Genomic DNA, 20,203 nt, shown 5'->3' on the forward strand with positions numbered 1-20,203 from the left:
CTGCAAATGATATAGCTCCTTAAAAATACTCTGAGCGGGTTTATCAGTTGTTCTGCGGCATCTAGTCCCCTGAATCCCTTTTATAAAAATTGGGTTGGAGTCATCAGCACCACATTTAAATGCAGTGGTGAGACTTGGAAGGATGCAGTACTCAGTGTCTGCGCCTTTCCCTTCTCCTTCCATGAGGTCTGATTTGCAAGACAGGGTGTATCCTGGATGCAAAAGCTTCAAAGTTGGGGGTTGATATTTATTTCTTTCTCCTGCTTGTACCTTTCCTATTGAGTTCAGACTTGGTTGCAGTACCAGTGGGGGTATAGACTTGTAACTGCTCAGCCACAAAGAGCTGGAGATGCCTTAAAGGGAATAAAATCCTCTTCTTTCTCACTTTTCTGAAGAAAGTGTCTAATGAATTACAGATGGAATAGTGTATCTAAGCTGCCAATCTTTGGGATTGATATTTTAAGTTAGCCTATTTGAAACCTTTTTAAGTTTTTCTTGGGCTCCCTTGTGGCTTCTCTAAGAGAGGTTATTCCTGAGAGTTTGCACTTTAATATCTCTGCGGAAGCAAGTGTGGAATAACACTAGCACAGTGGAAAAACGGTACACTGGAAGTATGGTCTGGCAAATGGGATTTCATTGCAGCTCTGAAGGGCTATCACTTTGAAATATATGGAGTGAAAACAAATTGCTTTGTCGTGGGCACGTAGTCCTGTGTTTTCCAGCCGTGTGTATCAAGATGTGTCAGGCTCACCACTTTTGAGAGAATCAAATGTGTCAACCAAGCTATGTTTGTGATTTATTAACTCTTATAGTTAACAAAAACCTTTAGCTTACATGTTCAAGTGAAAAGTGTTTGTTTGATTTCCCGAATATAAACACCAAACCTATTACTTTCATTCTGAGTTGCTGTAAACAGAATTTAGTAATTTGTTTAGAATGTCTTAGATCCTTTATAATTTTCTGATCTTAAAAAGGGAGACAGCAATAGTTTCTTGCTCTAAGCACTAATCCATGTCTGAAGACAGCACTGAAGATCTTCAAGTAGGAAAGACAAATTAGGGAAAATAGTAACTGCTATTTAAAACAAACTAACTTACATTTCCCAGCCTAACTACATCCATTTTTTTTTCTTTCTTCTTTTTCTACAAAGAAGAGAAGTTGCTCTGGAAAGCCTCCCATACTTTCTGGGCTTAGAATTAATCTCAGTTATAATCTCAATTATAACACCAGGCAGGGAGTTGCTACTTGAACAAGCCGCCTGCTTCACTGCTAAAAACATATCTGGTGGAAGTTATTGAAAGTGTCCCCTCACCCCCTGACATTAATGAAAAGGCTAATCTTCTCTAAGTCTCTTCCAACCTAGCAATCTCTTAAGGGGCTGGATCTATGATTAAAAAACAGAGGGAAAGCAGCTGTCTTTTTATCCTCTTTTAATTATTCGGTGGTAGTTGATAGGTGTTGATTTCCTGGAGGTGTCATGGTGATGGAGGTTACGTTTCCCCGCGTCTATGGATTAAATGTTCAGAGGGGGGTCAGTTGTTTGAAGGGTTCAGTGGGTGCTTTGGAGATGGAAAATGTGAGTCTTGTTCTCTGTGATTTCATCTGATCACAAAGGACTGCCTTTTATTTGGAAACATGTACCTAAAGGCCAAATAACAGCTATCCAATGTCAAGGCAAGGAAGGCCTCTTTAATTACCTTTTTTTTTTCCTTTCTTTTTATTTATTGTTTTATTCTTTCTGCTGTGTCTCACCAGCTGGTGGCCAGGAGGGCTTTAGAATGGGTTTAATTATAAAGTAAAAAATGACACCTTTCTTTTTCCTGATGTAACCTGGTGAATAAACTCCCTTAAGTGTTGCAAGATTGTTCTTTCGCTGCTCTCCCCACTCCTCATTGCGTCATTTTAAAAGATGAATCACTAAATCCTTGTTAGTAAAGCCTGAATGTGGCTGGAGATGATTACGAACCTTGTCCTTGCATTTCTATCTAGTAGAGGTTGGTTCTGACTGGCTGTGAGGTGCGAGGTGTCTGATCCCTGCTTGGAAGTGCCCAGGTCTCATAGCTTCCAGGAAAGTTTACAAAATTGCAGGTTTTGTATGAAGCATTTTCTGCTCCCTTCGATGCCCCCACTGATTTACACGTATAATTAAAAGGGAGACAAGTGCAGGACAGATAACAGTCTTCTGTCCTTTGGCTCTGTTCTGTCCCACTTGCAGCAGCAATGATTGTCAGTCACCTTGTTACTTGTGTTACACTGTTAAGTGCAGCTACCTTTTCTTCAAATATCCAGTTCAAGGGGATTTAACTTCCAGCCCAAGAAATAACTCGCCTGACATGTGAGAATGAGTAACTACATCTAATCACATTAGTCTGTTTGTACCTCAGTTTCAGCATTTGTAGACTTGGCAAAAATAATCTTGCAAGAAAGTAGGAGATAGAAAAGATGTTTGGGAAGCATTCGAAGTTGGCGTTACATCACATTAGGTCAACAAAGGGACATAAGATTAGAGAATGTCTCTTCTCCTAAAACAGACTGTGTATTTCATCTTTAATATTTTTTAAAAATGAGAAACCAACAATAAGAAAGTAACTTTGACTATGAATCTACCTGCTTGGTTTTTCTTCTGCAGCCCTCTTCTATGGTAGCTGTGTGAAGCACAGACTGCGTACGATGTGTGGGATGGGATTCATATGGGTCTGGATGTATATTTTAAAGTAAAATCTCAAGCCCTACTGCATTCAGCTGAACATTTACTTGCATGCATGCATACTTGCTATTTCTTTGGCTAATTCTTCTAGGCTGGAAAGGTATGTCAGTGGTGAGCTGTACTGCTTGGATGTGTTGCTACATACATCACAAATTGCTCTTAATCTGAACTCTTACTGCTGTAAGATCATTCCTGACACTGAAAATAGCAATTGGGCTACTCCCCCTAGCCAACCACTGTTAATTACTCTCCTTTTGGAAAATGCTGTGATTGCAATTAAAATTCAGACTGTGTGAAAATCAGATATTTTAAGATATTAGTTTTGTGGTATTTTTTTCCCTCTGGAACACAAGACTTTGAAGCATGAGACACCTTGTATGAGTGATAACTAAATACCCAAGAGTAGCTTACTTTCAGTATATGAAAGTACATTTTATTACTGAGCAGGTGGTAAATTGTAGTATGGCACACCAAAATAAATGCCTTCCTGCTTCTCCCTTAGGGAGCCTAACTGTAAAAAATCCAGTCATTGACAAAACACTTGCTTCCCAGCCCATTACTGGAATGGGTCCATTACCCATTTCTTCCTTACACCTTCCTTTTCCACAGGTCTGTCCCAGGAGTGCTTTGGGAAAGCAATGCGTTCAGGGCAGAACTTCCCTTTCTCATGCTTTGTGGCTGTCGCCATTTCCTATCCATCTTTGCTGAGCATATTCTTTACCTCTAGCAATTCACCAGTGAAGTCCTGTGGGAGAGATGGGCAGTCAGTACTTCTGAAAACCAACCTGCTTCCCTTTTAATTCATCTTTAGAAAGAACTGTGTGTAACTAGTGAAATATTGTTACTTTTATGAGCTATTGTCTCTTTACTTGCCTCAACTTTGAATCTCCTGATTTCTGAGCAACTAATTCCAAGAAAAGCTGTGTGGAAATAAGGCCAAAATGTATTTGTTTTAGAGTTGTCTGAAAAACTGAACTTGTTGAATTGAAATACACAGTACTTCAGCCATCTACGATGTCCATGTTTTACAATATAATGAAACTAAAAACTGTTTCACAGTCTCCGATGCATTTGATATGCATTTTGATCACATGTAGGTTAAAAAATACAGTAGTAGCTTCTCTCTTCTCTTTGAAGAGAGTATGTTACACAAACATACTACCTGGGATGCAATTACTTTTCCAAATGCCAAGTGGTAGACATCTAAGTACCTAAATATCCTATGGAGTTTGAAGTATATTTTTCAGTTGCTCAACAGTGAAAGTGGGCTGGATATTAACCAGAAGATATTTGACATCTAGTGTAACTCACAGAGTGAAGCGACTGAAACTGTTATGAGTTACTAATTTAAAAAAAGAACATAAAGGCTGAAGAGAAGAAAGATATGTGAAACTTGAAAGTAGCATGATTGGGATTACCCAGTTGTAAAAACACCTTAGACCTGCCCGGTTTGCACCTTCCAATGGTACTGAGGTTGCTAGGAATTGAGGGTTCTCTCTTAAAGTTTTCTGCAGAACATCACATTGCTGCAGACATGTAGTTTTGAGGACTTGCAGCCAATATCCTTACTCCATGTACAACTTGGTGGATTAGAAGAACTATTTACCACATAAGGTGCCATACAACATAAGACCTACAAGCTCCGTCCCTTACTCCTTAGGTAGATGGTATGTTTCAGGTTTTTTAACTGCAAGATCGGTTGAGCCATGTCAGATGAGGGATTTAATTAAAACCCTGTTTTACAAAGTTTGCCAGAATCTTTCTTGTCTTTATAAATCCCATCAGTGATCCACCAAGTCATTTAATCTTTTAGAAAGTACTGGAAGCACAGGAACTGAACAGGGGCTACTGAAGTAAATGAACACCAAGTTCTCAATAAGTAGACAGAAAATATGTTTCTCTGAAAACATACTGGAGCAAATAATATTTATAGTCAAGTCCCTGAGTATGTCATGTCTCACAGACCAGAAATTTCAGAGATTCCATCAGAGTTAGATACATCAGGATAAATTAGGCACTTGAATGCCTTATTATGTGCCAAAGTTGAGTGTTTACAGGTCACCAGGATTCATGTGGCCTTCACTAATTCCTTTAGTGTGGAACTGAACCCAGGTCTCCATATCCTTGACGAGTTCTGAGAGTGTTGGACTTCTCAGTAAAATGGTGGCTTCTTGGTGGAGGGAATGGGCAGCTGAGTTAAGCTTATCAGAGGAGGTCTCAGCCTGAGGAGAGAGGGAACAGCTATTTTAGGGATGCTGAGGGAGCTTTTGCATGAGATGGACCTTGAGCAGAGCCTTGGGGAAGGCAGGCTCACACCTAACCCCAGAGGCACAGAGTCTATCTCTGGAAGTGCAGCCAGAGGAAGAGTTCAGCTGCTTGCAGGATGCAGCAGCGATTTTGTGAATGACAGTGGGACTGAGGGATGGACACAATAGGCATCAGCGGCGGAGTGTAGGGATGCTACCTTCTCCTTGCGCATTGATACCTCAGTGCAGAAGGATCTTCTACTATTACATTTTGATTTAGGAGCACAGAAGAACGAGGTTAGTGTGTTTATTCAACATGCCAGGTGGAAAGATTTTTAAGACTACTTTCTCTGTGTAACTATCTTGACTGTTACCAGCTCCTTCAGTCAGAGTCCGCATCAGCGTGAACGCAATTTCCATGCATTGTTTCAGCCTGGAAATGAAACAATTTTCATTAATGGAAACCGGGTTCTCAAGCAGAACAATTAGACCCACTTCAGGTTGAAAAAAGATAAAAGCATGCTAATTTGGATGGAGGACTCTTCTTTCAAGGCAGCCAATTGAGTCATCAGCCTGCCACCCACCTGACCGTCTGACAGGTAATTAGGAGATAGTCCTCTTTTTGTGTGGAGTGTGTGCAGAAACCTCCACAGGCTGGTGTCACTGCCCATTGGGACTTCCAGAGGAAAGAGCTAGGCAGTTGCAAAAGAGTGAGGAGAGCACGTTTTGTCAGACGGTTCCCAAGGACCTGACTTGCTTTTCGGTTTAGCTCATTATTTTTGTCTTTTAACAGCTATCTGAAGTTTCTGGCAGTAAAGTCGTCATGACAGACCTGGGCTGCAAAAAACCCAGCGACTGCACCGTCTCCAGGCTACTCAGCGTGGTGGAGAGTGAACTCCGGGCTGGGAGAGACAAAGGCGACCCCACTGAGAAACAGCTCCAGGTCGTCTTAGAGGATGCGACACTCTGGCAGAGATTCAGGGAAGTCACTAATGAGATGATCGTGACCAAGAACGGCAGGTGAGTGATCGGCCGGCTCAGCACTGTGGGCTAAGTGTAGATGGCAGCCGGGGGGTTATGTGGTATCTTAACAAACTGTGTGTGCAGACTCAAAAGAACTGCAATGAGCGCATCACAGTTTTCTCCCTGCAGCCTCGCAGTCCCCTAAAACCAGCATATGAACAGAATGGAGTGTCCTTGCTCCTTTTTGGTCACTGCTAAGCCATTCTTGCCCCCATTTATTCCTGCTTGTGAAAAATGCTGGACAGGTGCATTGATTGACTTAAAGTTGCACAAAGAGGAAACTTTTGCAAGAGAATAGATGGTACCTTTCAAAACTTTTTCAATGACTTCTTGTACTAATAATCATCAGCTTTTATTAGTAAGTCCTTACCTGTAGACCTCAAATTACTGTATGGGGCCAGATTGGCGGTCTTATCCACAGCTGCAGTTCCTGTCCCTGTGGCCTGGGATACTAGCAGCTTGTACAGGCACTCTGTACCAGAATGGGGTACAATAAAGCTGTGCGCTATGTGGCATGCATATGCAGTCTGTATTGCATAGTCCCACTATGGTGCCCTTGGAAGCAAGAGCAGAATATTGGTTAACACACAGTTTTAGAAAGACAAAATATTGTGTTGTAAATGTAGAACATATCTTACTGTTCAGGGAACACAGGAAGGCACAGGAGAAGTGTGCAAAACCGATCAAGAAGGACAGTAATTCTGAGTCAGACACTGACTTGAAGGGGGCTCTCCGCAGAGGTTCTGCTCTGAACTGGGCTGACAGCACTGTCCAGCCCATAACAGATGGGCAGCTACTAGGATACGGTTTGCTGGTACAGTGGTACTAAGGTTTTCATTTAATGCACCCTCAACACCCCTCTGCATGCACACATTTATTTTGTGAGACCTTTCAGGAGATCCACATAGCAGAGAAGAATTAAGAGATGGAGAGAAAGATTTATGCATCTGGTGTGACTGATTAATTTTGCAGACTTTGATTTAGCAGAATTTGTAGATGATATTACTGTTAAGCATAAATTGACAAGAAATACAGGTAAAAGCAGTTAAAAGGAAAAATGTAATCGATTGGCTTAGCAAGGTTATTCTGTTGAGAGAACACCTGTCTTCCCAAAACATAATTTCTTGGTGTAACGCTACTTATTGTCATTCTGATTCCTCCTCACAATCTATAGCGGTAGAAATAATCTGCTGAGATTCTCATTACACCAAGAAGCTGCTTTTGCTTAATTTAAATTGCTTTTAAAACTGCTGTTGAGCTAAAAAAATCTTCCAAGTGAACTTAGTGTACAGAAGCTCAAACAGACTCCTTGGCAGTGTGAGTGACCAAAATGAGGTAAGATAAGCTTACCTCAAATTAATGTTTTGGTACAGAGAATTGCACAACGAGGTTTTTTCAGTTTCTTTCTTCTCAGTTAATATAAATAATGGTTAAATTGGTTCTAAAACATCTAGATGACTGCAATACATAAAGTCTGTTTATGATGACGACAAGGGAACCTTTTGTTATTTGAATATGCCTGATTGCTTTTTATTTAATCAAGTACGCTGCCTTATTTTTCTTTAAGTTATACACTGCTTATCAGCTCGATCCTATTTTTCCTAAAGCCAGTGACAGCTCTAGGAAAGTCAGTGGGGGCAGAAGTAGGTTTTTAATGATCAAACCACAGCGTTCTCAAAATAAAAAAATTATGAAGATATGTCACACCGTCATCTGCATAAATCCTTTTAAGAAACTTACCATAGCATCAGGGGCTATGAAAAGGGATCTCTTGCATTTCTGAAAGTATCTTCCATACAAATACATCAGTGCACCAAAATTAGGAAATAAAATGGCTCGCAGCAAAGCTCTCTGAACATCTCCATGCTATTCAAAAGCAGACAAACTTGACACAATTTCCTGTACATGCTGAGGGGTTTTTCAGGTCCAGGATTCTTCACCAGGATTGTCTCCAGAGGGATTCTCAATAGAAAAAATATTGATCTAATTCTGCTACTGCTTAAATTGGTAGAACCAACTCAGTCATTTCTTGCTGAAGGGTGTAAGAACACTTTTGAAAACTCTGTTCTGCAACTAACAAGAAGAGCCAGTCTGAACTTCTGCATGTGAAAACTGAGTTTGTGTGGATATGCATTGTTGGCCAAATTCAGAAATTAAACAGAAAGCCGAGCATCCCAGAGAATGAAAGGCTGATTGATTAGTGATCTTCCAAGTGTCAAATTCTAGCATGCACAATTCTATCTGCAGTGATTGAGTTATCCCTAATTGGTAGTGAGGGTCCCAATATCATAATTAGATGAACCAACTTCAATGTTAATATGCAGATATGTCTCCGTTGCTGAATCGTGCTTCATTATATTAATCACCTGCCATAGCAATATGCCTAAGTACACAGGGAAGACAGATATATTCTGAACAGGATAAATATCAGTGAAATTAAAATGCATGCCATATCACAAAGTGCATCTCAACAGGTGCAGCTGATATGGTGGGAATCAATCTCCTGCTTTACTCAATTGATCATATTCAATCGGCATTTCAATATCAAATGCTCTGTTATCTGATTGAGCAGGTTTTTTTCTCTCAGTGCTTGTACCATGTTAGCTACGCAATATTCTGAGACTTTGTAGTCCACATTATTGCCTGGAGGCAAGAAGGTGGCACAGTTCCCCTCTGTGTACAGGGAGAATCCACGGTGGATCAATGCAGGCAAATGTGAGTAGGGGGAAAGAAGACCTTCCCAGGCTTAAATGCTAAAGCAAGTTTCCTGGTTACTACACATTCCAGTTTGGTATCAAACATCTTCCCACTCAAGTTCTGTAGTGTGGAGTAATTGTAGCAGATCTGCTCTAAATAAACAGAGAGGCTTAAGTAGAGGCTGAAGAGGCTAGTGCAGTAATGGAGGTCATGTGTGTGTCTGTCTGATTATTGAAACAAACATAATGACAGAAACAAATTTGGAGAAATCATCTTTTGCCACACTAAAAGACAGACAAATGTAATTTTAACAGTGAAGCCACTTCCTTAGCAGAACGAGTGAGGTAGTAAGTTTTCTACTGTTAGAATCTATATAGTCAAAACATGCTGTTCCAAGTGAGGCAGGGATTAACTATACATGGAGCAGGTTAACGCAGGAACGTGCTATAACCTCCCTGGTACAGGAGGTTAGAGTTAATGATGACTGTATTCTCTTCAGTCTATAGGTCTTTTGGGGATAAACTCAAACCTCTCAAGTAGAAAGGCAGAGAAGTCTGCATTGTGGGCAGAGGAATAGGTGATCTCTGTATAATACAGATAGTTCTGTGAGTTCTAGTGAAATTAAATTTTCATGTGATGAATTTTCCCCTCCAATTTCAGCTAAATATCAGAGTTACTTTGAAGACTGACTGTAGTGGACAGGGTGGGGGGGTGTGCAGGGAGAAATGCACTCATACTTTTTATCACATCCCGGTTCAATACCTGGTGTATCCTGGTCAGAAAGACACATTAAAAGTAGCAGATAAATCCTAAGCTAAGCTAACTATTTAGAAAGATCATGGCTCAATATATCTTTCTCAATGTTGCACTGGCCCTAGGTCACCAAGTAATTATATTAGATGAAAAATCTCAAATTTCTCAAATCCTATTTTTTCTTGTCAGCAGAAGATGCTGAATGTATACAGCAAGAACTATATAAAAGGGTACAGAAAGGAAGGTGATGAGTGAGATGTCACAGGAGATTGTTACCAATCTGCAGTTGGATGTCCCCAGAGAGTATGGCTGCATGGGCAGAGACTTTTGGTGTCCCTTTGGAGTTTCAGTTCCCTTCTCATGTTTTTTTTGGACATCTTGCACTGTGACCTAAGTCTAGAGAGCTACCTTACCTTAGCCCCATTGCCACGAACCTCAGGCAACTGCTGTGGTTGCTTGACGTAACCAGTCTCTCCGTACTCATAGAGGAAAGGAGCCTCAGTATTCATTGGCCTGTGTATGTAAATATGTGGCATGACAAAACGGCAGTTGCCAGGAGAGGGGGTCAGTATGGATGTGTCTGGGTCAGGGAGGCCTCTTACTCATATAAGAAGAACGTAGAAGGCCATATGTAACAGCTATAATAATCCTCCACAGTAATGACATGTGTTCCTTGACAAGCTGAGAAACTGAATCACAGAATGGTGCGAGTTGGAAGAGACCTCTAGAGATCATCTAGTCCAACCTCCCTGCTAAAGCAGGTTAACCTAGAATCTATTGCTTCTAGGCCTTTTGGCTAAGATCAAGTGGAGTAAACATAATGAACAAGATACCTTTGTTGGGAGACTCCTCTGTTCATCTGACTACAATTTTCTCCCAGTTCCTGAAACTGTTGGTGCCCTGATAACTCTGTTGCTGCAGATTTTTGGGCACTGCGATGCCAATTCAGAGCTGTGTGATGTGGATCACAATACTGGGACAGACAGGAAACTGGTGAAATTCTATCTGTAAGCTGTTGCAAATCTCCTTTACAAAGGAAAAACACAAATTAAAAAGAGATCGAGAAAAAGTGGCATTGGACTTTTAGGCACAAAAAGAGCACTTCCCCCAAACTAAACAGAGGAAGGATTTGAGTTTTAAAAGCACAGAGACTGTGGCAAGGCTGGATAATAGATGTTTAGAGCTTAGGAAAAGACAACATTGCATGTAAGGTGGAACTAAAAGCAGAAGAATCTGATAAAGCTGGTAAGGTCAGGGAATATGGAAGGATGGGACCAAATCAGTAGAAGAGCTGCCATGTGCAAGGTCTAATGGCAAGGATTTTAACCAGATTTCTCAAATTGGAAATTCATTAAGTGTTAGTGGGACAGTACATGAATACTTGCACTTAAAGAAAGGGAGAAAAGATGTTTGAGCTAACTACAGACTTTTCAATACATCCCTGTAATAAGAATCAGGTTTTGAAGAAAAGAGTAATGAAATATGTAGAAGAAAATGGAAAGTGAGTTAAAAAGGCTTTTTATTAAAGTCATGCCAGACTAACCTGGCACAATCATGATAAAGAATTATTTTTAGACAAGGAAAACGTAGCAGACTATAGTGCTACCTGCAAACCATCACTCAAGTGAGACATGTTGGGGATTAACACAAGAACCACGGGAAATGAGAGAGGGAACTGACTGACTTTGCTCACAAAGATTGTAGAGTATGACTGCCACTTCAAAGGAAGGGAGAGAAACCTTTTATACAGAACAGCGTAGTCAATAAATTTAACTGGACTCTGATGAGTACTGGGCTGGGATTGTGTCCTGATTGCTGGAGATTTCAGAGGATATATCCAAACTCAGACAAAGTGCAACTCAGCCACTGGGCAGAGTATGGGCAGGGGAGTCTAAGCACCAAAGAAGTGTGCTTTGTAATAGGATTCTGCAGTTAATGCTGTGAATCTGTGGTTCAGCTCCACCTTCTTTTTCAACCCTGTTCAATTCTGTTCATGACTTACTATCCCACACCTAAGGGTATATTTAGCATGTCCAGATCCCATGGACTCTGCTGATACTATACACAAATCATTATGTTCATAACTCTTCACAAAATTAAGACCTTAGTGCCCTACTTTGGAGATGATATGTTGTTTTTTCCCCAAATGTTTGAAATGAACCAAAAATAAAATGAAGGATTAACTTTTAAGAGACTTCTTCAGCTACATTGAGGGAGGGAGGGAGGGAGGGAGGGAGGCAGGAAGGATGTTTTTTATGTTTACTTAATCTGTGAGTATCTGGTCACAAACATGCTAAGGAGAATCTTTCAAACCCAATTTCCAGTGATGTCTCTCTTTTTGTCTCCTGGCCAGACGAATGTTCCCCGTTTTGAAGATCAGTGTGTCTGGCTTGGACCCCAACGCCATGTATTCCTTCCTGTTGGACTTTGCCCCGACCGACGGCCACCGCTGGAAGTACGTCAACGGGGAATGGGTGCCGGCAGGCAAACCAGAGCCACCAAACCACAGCTGCGTCTACATCCACCCAGATTCCCCCAACTTTGGGGCCCATTGGATGAAAGCTGCCATTTCCTTCAGCAAAGTCAAACTTACCAACAAGCTCAATGGAAGTGGGCAGGTATGGCCTGATGTTTCCCCATACACCTCTTGGCTTCAATTGCAAGCACCTACCAATCAAGAAATATCAAGGGTGCATTTATGTAATTATAGAGGCCCTTACAGGCCTCTTCACCCACAGATGCCAATTATTCTCTGGAGGCCAAATGTAAACAGGAATAAACAGGCCTTAATTGGCGCTTTCAGATTTTAATGGACTTCTTGATGTTAAGAGAGACAGAGTGCTGTGGTTTACTTAATCATCAGGGGGCTTTTCAGAGTTGGTCTTGTGTGCTGGGGATTTTCACATAGGACTTCAGAGAAGGGGGAAAAAATGGTCACGGGTATTAGGTTTTTGTTGTGTTCCCCCATGTTGTTTGGTGTAAGTGGAATGTTGGCAGGAGTCAGATAGCAGAATAAAAGGCTGCTCCTAAATGAAATAATTACTATGTCTGCTTCTGCATCATGATAATTATCAATATTGTATTGAATCAGCTTTGGCCTTTGGAAAGAAACCACATGTTCCAGAAATAAGTGACTTTCTCTTTGAACCCCTTAAAAATGCAAACAGGAAAATTAGTTTTGCTTCATATTTTATTTTTGATGATGCATCTACAGGTAAATGTTGCACAAGACCTTTTGTGTGCTTGTTTGTTTTGTGCAAAACTCCTACATTGGATGATATATGTCAGCCCAAAATCAATTTCTTTCATGTGAATATTATAGGTTCTCTATCTGTTATTTCTATTAGGTTGATGAGGTTCCTTCATAAGCCTAGTACTCTAATTAGGTAGGAAATTATTTCAGTTTTTACAGGCTGGAGAACAGAAAGAGGACTTGACTTTTCTGAAGTCACACATGGAATCAAAACATGAGATTTATTGTGACGTGTAGAACGGGATCTCAGTTTGCAGATTCTCATCTTGCAACCAGGACCTCAGAAAAGTCAATGGCCTTAGAAAAGCATGCATGGGGGTATAAAAGCTACAGTAAACCAACTTGGAGGGTCAAAGAGACCCTGAGGAAAAAACAAGGGAACATGATACATACATATGGTGAAGTGGAGAGGACAAAAGTAGAAAGCAGGGAAGGAAAAGCCGTAAACAGAAACAGAGCCCATCCAAAAGTCACTGAATAAAAGTCACTAAACAAATTACTGAAGATCCTCTTGTTTTCTTTTGAAATCTTAACAACAGTGTTAAGGTAAACCATAATGCCACTCTGTGCTTCAGCTTTCTCTTCTGTCACTAGCAGTGTTTTATGCTAATGACTGCATTCTTCCATATAGATCTATCTATCTATCTGTATGTATTCACACAACACTCTCCAAAGTACAGGTTTTATTTTAAAAAGTATGATTTTTCTTGTGATAGAATTAAGCAATGTAATAGACCACTGAGGAAAACATATAATGCAATTAATGCTTCTCACAACTTTTAATGCCAAGTTCGAGACATCTGTCAAGGCTTGTTTAGACACACTTTATCTTGCCCAGAAAGATGACTAGGTGACTGCCTCAGCTCCTTCCTGGCCATGATTTCTGTGATGGTGACTCTGAGTCTGACAGTAGAAGCAGGTCAGGGATTGCCCCTTAACTGTTTCAACAGCCTCCAATTCAGTGGAAGCCAATGGTTTGAAGGCCATGGATGCTAACACAAATACTAAGACTGCTGTATTGAAAGTTTTAAATGAATGAAGTCTCATTCCATTCAGTCCAGTGTTTCATCAGAAGGGAGGAATGCATCTGCCCTTCTGCTCCCAGTAGTCACTGACTGGGGAGATTTAGCAGGGTTATCTGGTCTATTATAGAGCCAGATATCAGAGTGGCACTGGGGTCTGTCTCTCTGTTTTGTTTTCTGCAGATAATGTTGAACTCCCTGCACAAATATGAGCCCCAGGTGCACATAGTTCGTGTAGGAGGCCCCCACCGGATGGTGATGAACTGCTCCTTCCCTGAGACGCAGTTCATAGCTGTGACTGCCTATCAAAATGAAGAGGTAGGCAAATGCCACACTATGCTCCTGGCCACCATTAATGAGATCTATTAAAAGCTTATTGACTACAATATCAGCATGGACAGACTGGCCCTTTTCTTGCTTCCCCAGCAGTCCCATGCAGTGTAATGCTCCCTCAAGCCTAATGGTCTCTCTCCTCTCTGCAGTAGAACATTGTCTAATCTAGTGTCTGGCTGCAGTACTAAGCTAGGTTTAGCTTAATATCCTGTCACAACCATTCCAGATTGGTCCATCTGTCCTGGCGTCCCAATCCTTTACTGGAAAAAGAACAAACTCTAAAATCAAGTCCAATATCTTTCTCCAGGAATGACCAATAGTTATAAGGACAATTTTATTTCTCTCCACCCCTTACAGTACATGCAGTTGCAGAACAGCACAACACTCCATTGGAAGATTTCTTCCCAACCTCAAAGTTGTAATTGAGGGATGCTTTGGATGGCAACAACTGCAAGCTCATGTGCCATGTCCCTTAGCTAGTAGTGGTGCAGATTTGATTCAAAATTGGTAGGAATTCAGTATTTAAACTGTCTTGAAAGAGTTTACTATCCCACAGGAATTATCAAACTGATCCATTAGACTGTCCTGACTGGTTTTCTGCTCATGGCATTGATCAGCACACAGCACTCTAACAAGCAAAGCCCTTTTCTAACCAGCCCTGGCAAGCACCATGAGCTGGGATGTATTTTGTTAGGCTAACCGACACCATTCCACTTAGAAAACTCTGAGAGATGTTTTGTCAGGCTTCTATTCCAAACTGCCTTCACTAACTTGCCTTGTTTTCTGTAAACTCAAGATAACAGCTCTCAAAATCAAGTATAATCCCTTTGCCAAAGCCTTCCTGGATGCAAAAGAAAGGTGAGTTCATATTTTTCTTGCTCCAGTAGCATTTTGCCGCTGATATGGTTAAAACTGTGTCATCAAAATGTAAAAGAAATTATAGAACCTAATCTTGTTTCTACTGTCTTAAATCTGGAGTCAATCAACTGATATTAGTGGGGAAACTCTCTATATCATTATTGCAATGGGATCTGAAGCAGGTGAATATCCTCTTGAGGATCCCAGGACTTTGCACTGTCTATACAGGAAGCTTGAAATGAGATGGTATGAACTTCCCCAGTAATGTTATACAGTATGTACATCCACTGCATTGTACTTGAACCCAAATGAATCCCACAATTTGATAGCTCAGAGAGAATAGAAGTTAACTGTAGATGTCAAAAAGCATTACTAAAGGGAAATTGCACTGTGACTGTAATGTAACTACACTGCTATTATTAAATCTGTGTAATAAAGTATGATGTGTTTATTAAAAGTGACTTAATGGTTTAAGAAGTGTCAGATGCTTCCATCAGAAACAAATTGTGGTTTTTGTTTCAAAGTTTTACTTGCATCATCCATGCTAATGCAATGGGGCATCCAAATGATGCATTCCAATCTATAACTCCTAACAGTTTTATTTGGATCTGCTGTGTCTTCTGGCATGTGAAGCATCCACGTGCCTTGCAGGAGAATCTGTATTTCCTTCCATTCCTCTCACTGCTTGAGAAGCTGCCATGTCTCAGCATCAGTATTTCCAGCCCAGGGAAGGGGAATGCTGCCTTCAGCTTGCCTGACTGAGCAGTAGTCAGTGAGGGAGGCCAGGCTGAGGCTGGTGATGCAAACAGGATCGGTGCCCTCAGGTAGATTCAAAATTCCAAGTTCAGCCTCAAAGTTTGGCACAAATTCAGGAACATTTTTATGCATGTCATGAAATATAAGTTCCTGCTTCCTTTATGGCAGACTGTAGAAAATTCTATCGCTGCCTAGAAAGTGGTTAAAATGATGGATTTCCTTCCCTTTTAACTTACCTTTTTTAACATTTATTTTAGTGAATAATTCTGGTTTTAACTCTTTTAAAAAACAAAAAAAAAATTCTCAATGAGAAGCCTTATCAGTAAATATTTTCCTTTTCAGAAGCCATCCCAAGGATGCTCCAGAAGCTGTCTCTGAAGGACAACATACGACATATTCTCATTGTAAGGTTTTTATTTGTGTCAACTGGGAGTTTCGTGCAGTATAATAGGTGCTGGAAACCTAGGATTTGCATAACAGAATCATACCAGTCACTCACTGAGTCCTGAGCTGTGTTCATAGAAAGTGACCCTTTACTAAAGACAGAAGATTGAAGGGACGTCACGCTAGGAAATAATGTGACAGTTTCTGCAGAGAGATCATTTTCCTTGTGATCCACTTGCTCAATATTTAAAGGAATCCAGAGTCAAAATGATGTATGACATTTTTAGGGCTTTCTTCCCCCCAGACCCCTATTTCTTTTGTATTTGTAATTGTGAATATTTTTGTCACCCATAGAATTACCTTTCTTAAGTGTACAGGTTAAAAAAATGGGAGGAGGAGAGGCTGTGTTTGTTTTAATGATAGCCTCTCTTTTACTTGTTCTCTGATGTTTGTGACATTTTATGTTAGCTGTTTTCAGAACTTGATTTTGGGTTTTGGGGAAGGTTGGGGGTTTTTTTTGTTTGTTTGTTTGGGTAGGGTTTGCTTTTCTGGGGAGAGGGTAAGGATTACCAGTTGTTCCATAAACCAGAATCTTGGAATCTCCTTGGTATTTCTGAGGCTCAGCTGATTATGCAAACAGACTAGTTACTTTCTTTATGATATTGCAGTCTTTTAGTACAATAATAGTTTTCTTTTATATTTCCCCTCAAAGTAGGTGGCTGGTTGATTTCCAACTCAGATACAATGTGTGCATCAGGAAGCTCTAATTACCAGTATGCTGGGCCTTTGCCTCTGCCAGCTCCTCACACTACCCACAGCTGTGAGCGCTATTCAGCACTGCGAGGGCATCGGGCTGCTCCATACCCACCTTCCTACGTGCAGAGAAATCCTTCACCTACAGGTACAACTGTAATGCTGATTTGCTTCCAGGGGACAGACACTGCCTGTCTGAGTCTTGCTTTAGGTTGGCATAAGCATTAAAAGAAGCAAGACCTGAGGCTAAGAAAGAGCATGATGAGTCTCTGTAACAGTCTACATGGAACCCTGCATGTGGAGTATGTTTAAGGCAGCAAAACAAGAGGTACAAAGAGCTGGATGCCTTGTAACTGTTAATTATAAATGAGAGTGAATTATCTTGCTTAAAGTACAGCTCCTAATTATACAAAAAGAGCATTGCAAGCCTCGTTTCAATGTCATGCCACAAAGCAGTTGTGCTCTCAAGTCAAAGCAGCGCATAGGAACGTGGTAGGAGCTGATTTAAGATGAGAGCATTTTGATATTGCTAGAATGTCTTTTGAGTCCCTTTCACTCTCTAGATCTGGGAGTAGAGTTCCAGAAATTGACTCTACTTTGATCAGAGGACATTGGCCAGAAATAAGAGTAAGGATAAAGTAATCTGCATGATAATGATAAACCAGCAAGGCATCCTGTTTAATGGAAGTATTTAAGCTTGAGTTATAAGGAAATCTGTATCAAAACATCGCCTGTCATATGGCAATCATCATTAATGAAAAGACTATTCATCAGAATTGCAAAAATGCATATCCCATGTCTATTGTGCTGCATTTTCTCATATATCATGCCTGTAATTACAATACCACCTTGCTACTCTCTTAAGAAACTCACGAATTTTGTCCTTTTACCTTTGGTTAGGAATTTTGCTTCCTCAGGCCTACTCAAGTTCTATTGGGTTAAGAAAATGCTGCTGCAATAGTCACTAAGGATTTGTTTGTTACCTTTGTTTTTTTTCCCTCCTCAAAGTTAATTTGTTGGAGAGCTCCAGCAATAATCTTCAGGTATTCTCAGGACATGACAGCTGGACTTTGCCACCCTCTCCACATGCTAATTTGCTCTCAGTGCCACACACAAAGGGATCTGCCAGCCCAGGACCCAGGTAAGGTTACAGGAAAACTTCTGGTACTAGGAGCAGCGGGGCTTAGACGAAAGCTCTGCTGATTCATGCTTTGTTCCGAGCTTTAATCAGTGTCCAGCATTTGAGATAGCCTAAGTGCCTAACTTGAGATTTCTGGGCAGATCTTTCCAACAAGCTAATTATTTCCTGCTCTGAAATCAATGGAAGCTTCATTTTTAGCCAGCACTGCTGAAAACTAGGAACTTGGAACAGTCACAGAGAACCCTAGTATCTGCAGTCTGTGAGCATTTTAAAGCCAAATTGTTTTTCCCTGTATATTCCTCACTACTTTCCTGCATGAAATGAGGATCCTGCTTCCACGCAGGGATGTAGCAATCTAATTCAAGTTCTGCTATTAACATATTGCTCATAGGGGAGTAAACAGTTACGGGAATGGCTGGAATTTAGACCTAGACAGTCAATTAATTATTAAGTATTTCCTCTTCTTTTCCACAAATAAATGCACTATGGACACTAGCTGGAACACAGGAAGTTCCATTTGAACATGAGGAAAAACTTCTTTCCTGTGAGGGTGAGGGAGCCCTGGCACAGGCTGCCCAGGGATGGTGTGGAGTCTCCTCCTCTGGAGGTTTTCAAAACCCACCTGGACGTGTTCCTATGTCACCTGATAGAGGCTTTAGCAGGGAGTTGAACTAGATAATCTCTAGAGGTCCCTTCCAACCCCTACCACCCCATGATTCTGTGATTTCTTCTCTGATTTAGGTGCCAGGAAAATCAGCTGCAATTCTTCAAAATTCTTAAATGTTTATGAAAAAAATCTGTATATCTTGAAACCTCAGATGTATTTTGTACGTTTCTCTCCATGCCTCTCTCCAAGGTCACTGGATTTGATGGTTGCTGGTGGTTTTTCACTTAAGATCTGCAAGGCTGATCTAGTTCAGTTACTTGATTCAGGTAGCCACCTTTAGCGGATGACACACTTGATTTTACTGTAGTAGGCCTTGTGCAGGAGAAAATTCTTCAAAACAAGTAATTCAAATTGTATTGCTTTTTTTCCAGCCACTATCCTTGCCTGTGGACAGTGAGCAACAGCGCTGTAAATGTTACCAACCCAGGAAGTGAGATGAACAGCAGCCCTTCAAGCATGTTTCTAAGGGGTAATGTCCCCTTATCCACGGCATCATCAGTCCAAATCCCTCTGCAGGGACCGGTGTCTGGCAGCATGGAAACGCAAGGGGAAACTGCTCTAGCCAAACTAGCTGACTCTGTGTGGACATCCTCACACTCCTTTTAATGGACAGACAGCTCATGATGGAAGCTCAGCCAAACAAGACTGGCATAAATGGCAAATGACCCCCTAGAACTGCATCTCAGAGCAGGGGTGTGTATGCAGAAAGCTGACTCCATCAAACATCACTTTCCATAATGCACCTCTGGTGTGCCAGAGAAGCCAAAATGCAAAGGCAAGAAATGTTTTGGGAAACAGCTTAACCTTTAGATGTCATTCAGGATGATGTCCAGAAAGAATCCTTATAGTTATTTTTCCTTCTGTACCACATTAAAAAAACGGTCAAAGACATGGGATTGAGTGAAGCCAACATGGCAGATGGATATTTGCATGTCACTTAAGAAATCTTTCCTGTAACTAATAACCAAGTCCAGGGGAAATTGTGAGCAAGTTTGCAACTGGTAGTGTCAAGGGACAGTGCTGCTTTAAAACATTCTCAATCTGTCATATGAAGGTTTTCACAACACCTGAAATGAAATCATTCAGGGGATGAGCACCACAACGCCATCTGCATACAGTATTCTCTGTCCCTTTTTCCAGCTCCTGTTTGCTGTTTGTGTGCTGTAGGGATAATGGACACACTGAAGGTGAGAAAATGGCTGCATTGTAGCAGCAGGGTGAAAGACATCTAGTTTAGCATTTACAGTCTGATGTGATGGTCACTGAAATAAAAAGTTCCAATGTGCTATTTTTGAAAGAGTGGAGGGAAAAGAATTATAGAAATGAGATTCAGCTTGCATTTCCACTTTGCTTCAGGTATAGAGTACAAATAAAATATGAATAAATGTTTTATTATCTCCTTAGTGCCTTTCCAAGCTGTAAACACACCTACAGTCTTTTTCACATAACAGCCTCTGAGCAATTTAAAGTAGCTTTGCCACAAGCAAATAGACAGGACAGGAACTTTTCTGTTCCTTGGCCAGTGACTGGCTGTGTGCTCTTGGGCATGGTATCTCATGTGTTTGCACCCATTTCCCCTCTCACCTTTTTTCTGTTTCAGTTTCCTTTTT

General features: G+C 40.9%; 1 protein-coding gene across 2 annotated transcripts; it reads left to right on the forward strand.

Moving 5' to 3' along the window:
* The first annotated feature begins 5,613 nt into the window (after positions 1-5,613).
* TBX19 (T-box transcription factor 19) lies at positions 5,614-19,199 on the forward strand. Of its 2 annotated transcripts, none has more exons than XM_061988703.1 (8): positions 5,614-5,973; positions 11,780-12,044; positions 13,885-14,019; positions 14,831-14,892; positions 15,991-16,052; positions 16,745-16,933; positions 17,794-17,926; positions 18,965-19,199. In XM_061988703.1, the coding sequence occupies exons 1-8, from the start codon at positions 5,777-5,779 to the stop codon at positions 19,197-19,199; spliced, it is 1,278 nt and encodes a 425-aa protein (XP_061844687.1). In that variant the 5' UTR covers positions 5,614-5,776. The 2 variants fall into 2 exon arrangements, with proteins under 2 accessions (XP_061844687.1, XP_010208665.1); XM_010210363.2 differs by having other exon boundaries at positions 5,777-5,973; positions 16,832-16,933.
* The last annotated feature ends 1,004 nt before the right edge of the window (positions 19,200-20,203 follow it).

The sequence above is a fragment of the Colius striatus genome, chromosome 1, assembly GCF_028858725.1.
Source record: "Colius striatus isolate bColStr4 chromosome 1, bColStr4.1.hap1, whole genome shotgun sequence".
NCBI lineage: Eukaryota > Metazoa > Chordata > Aves > Coliiformes > Coliidae > Colius > Colius striatus.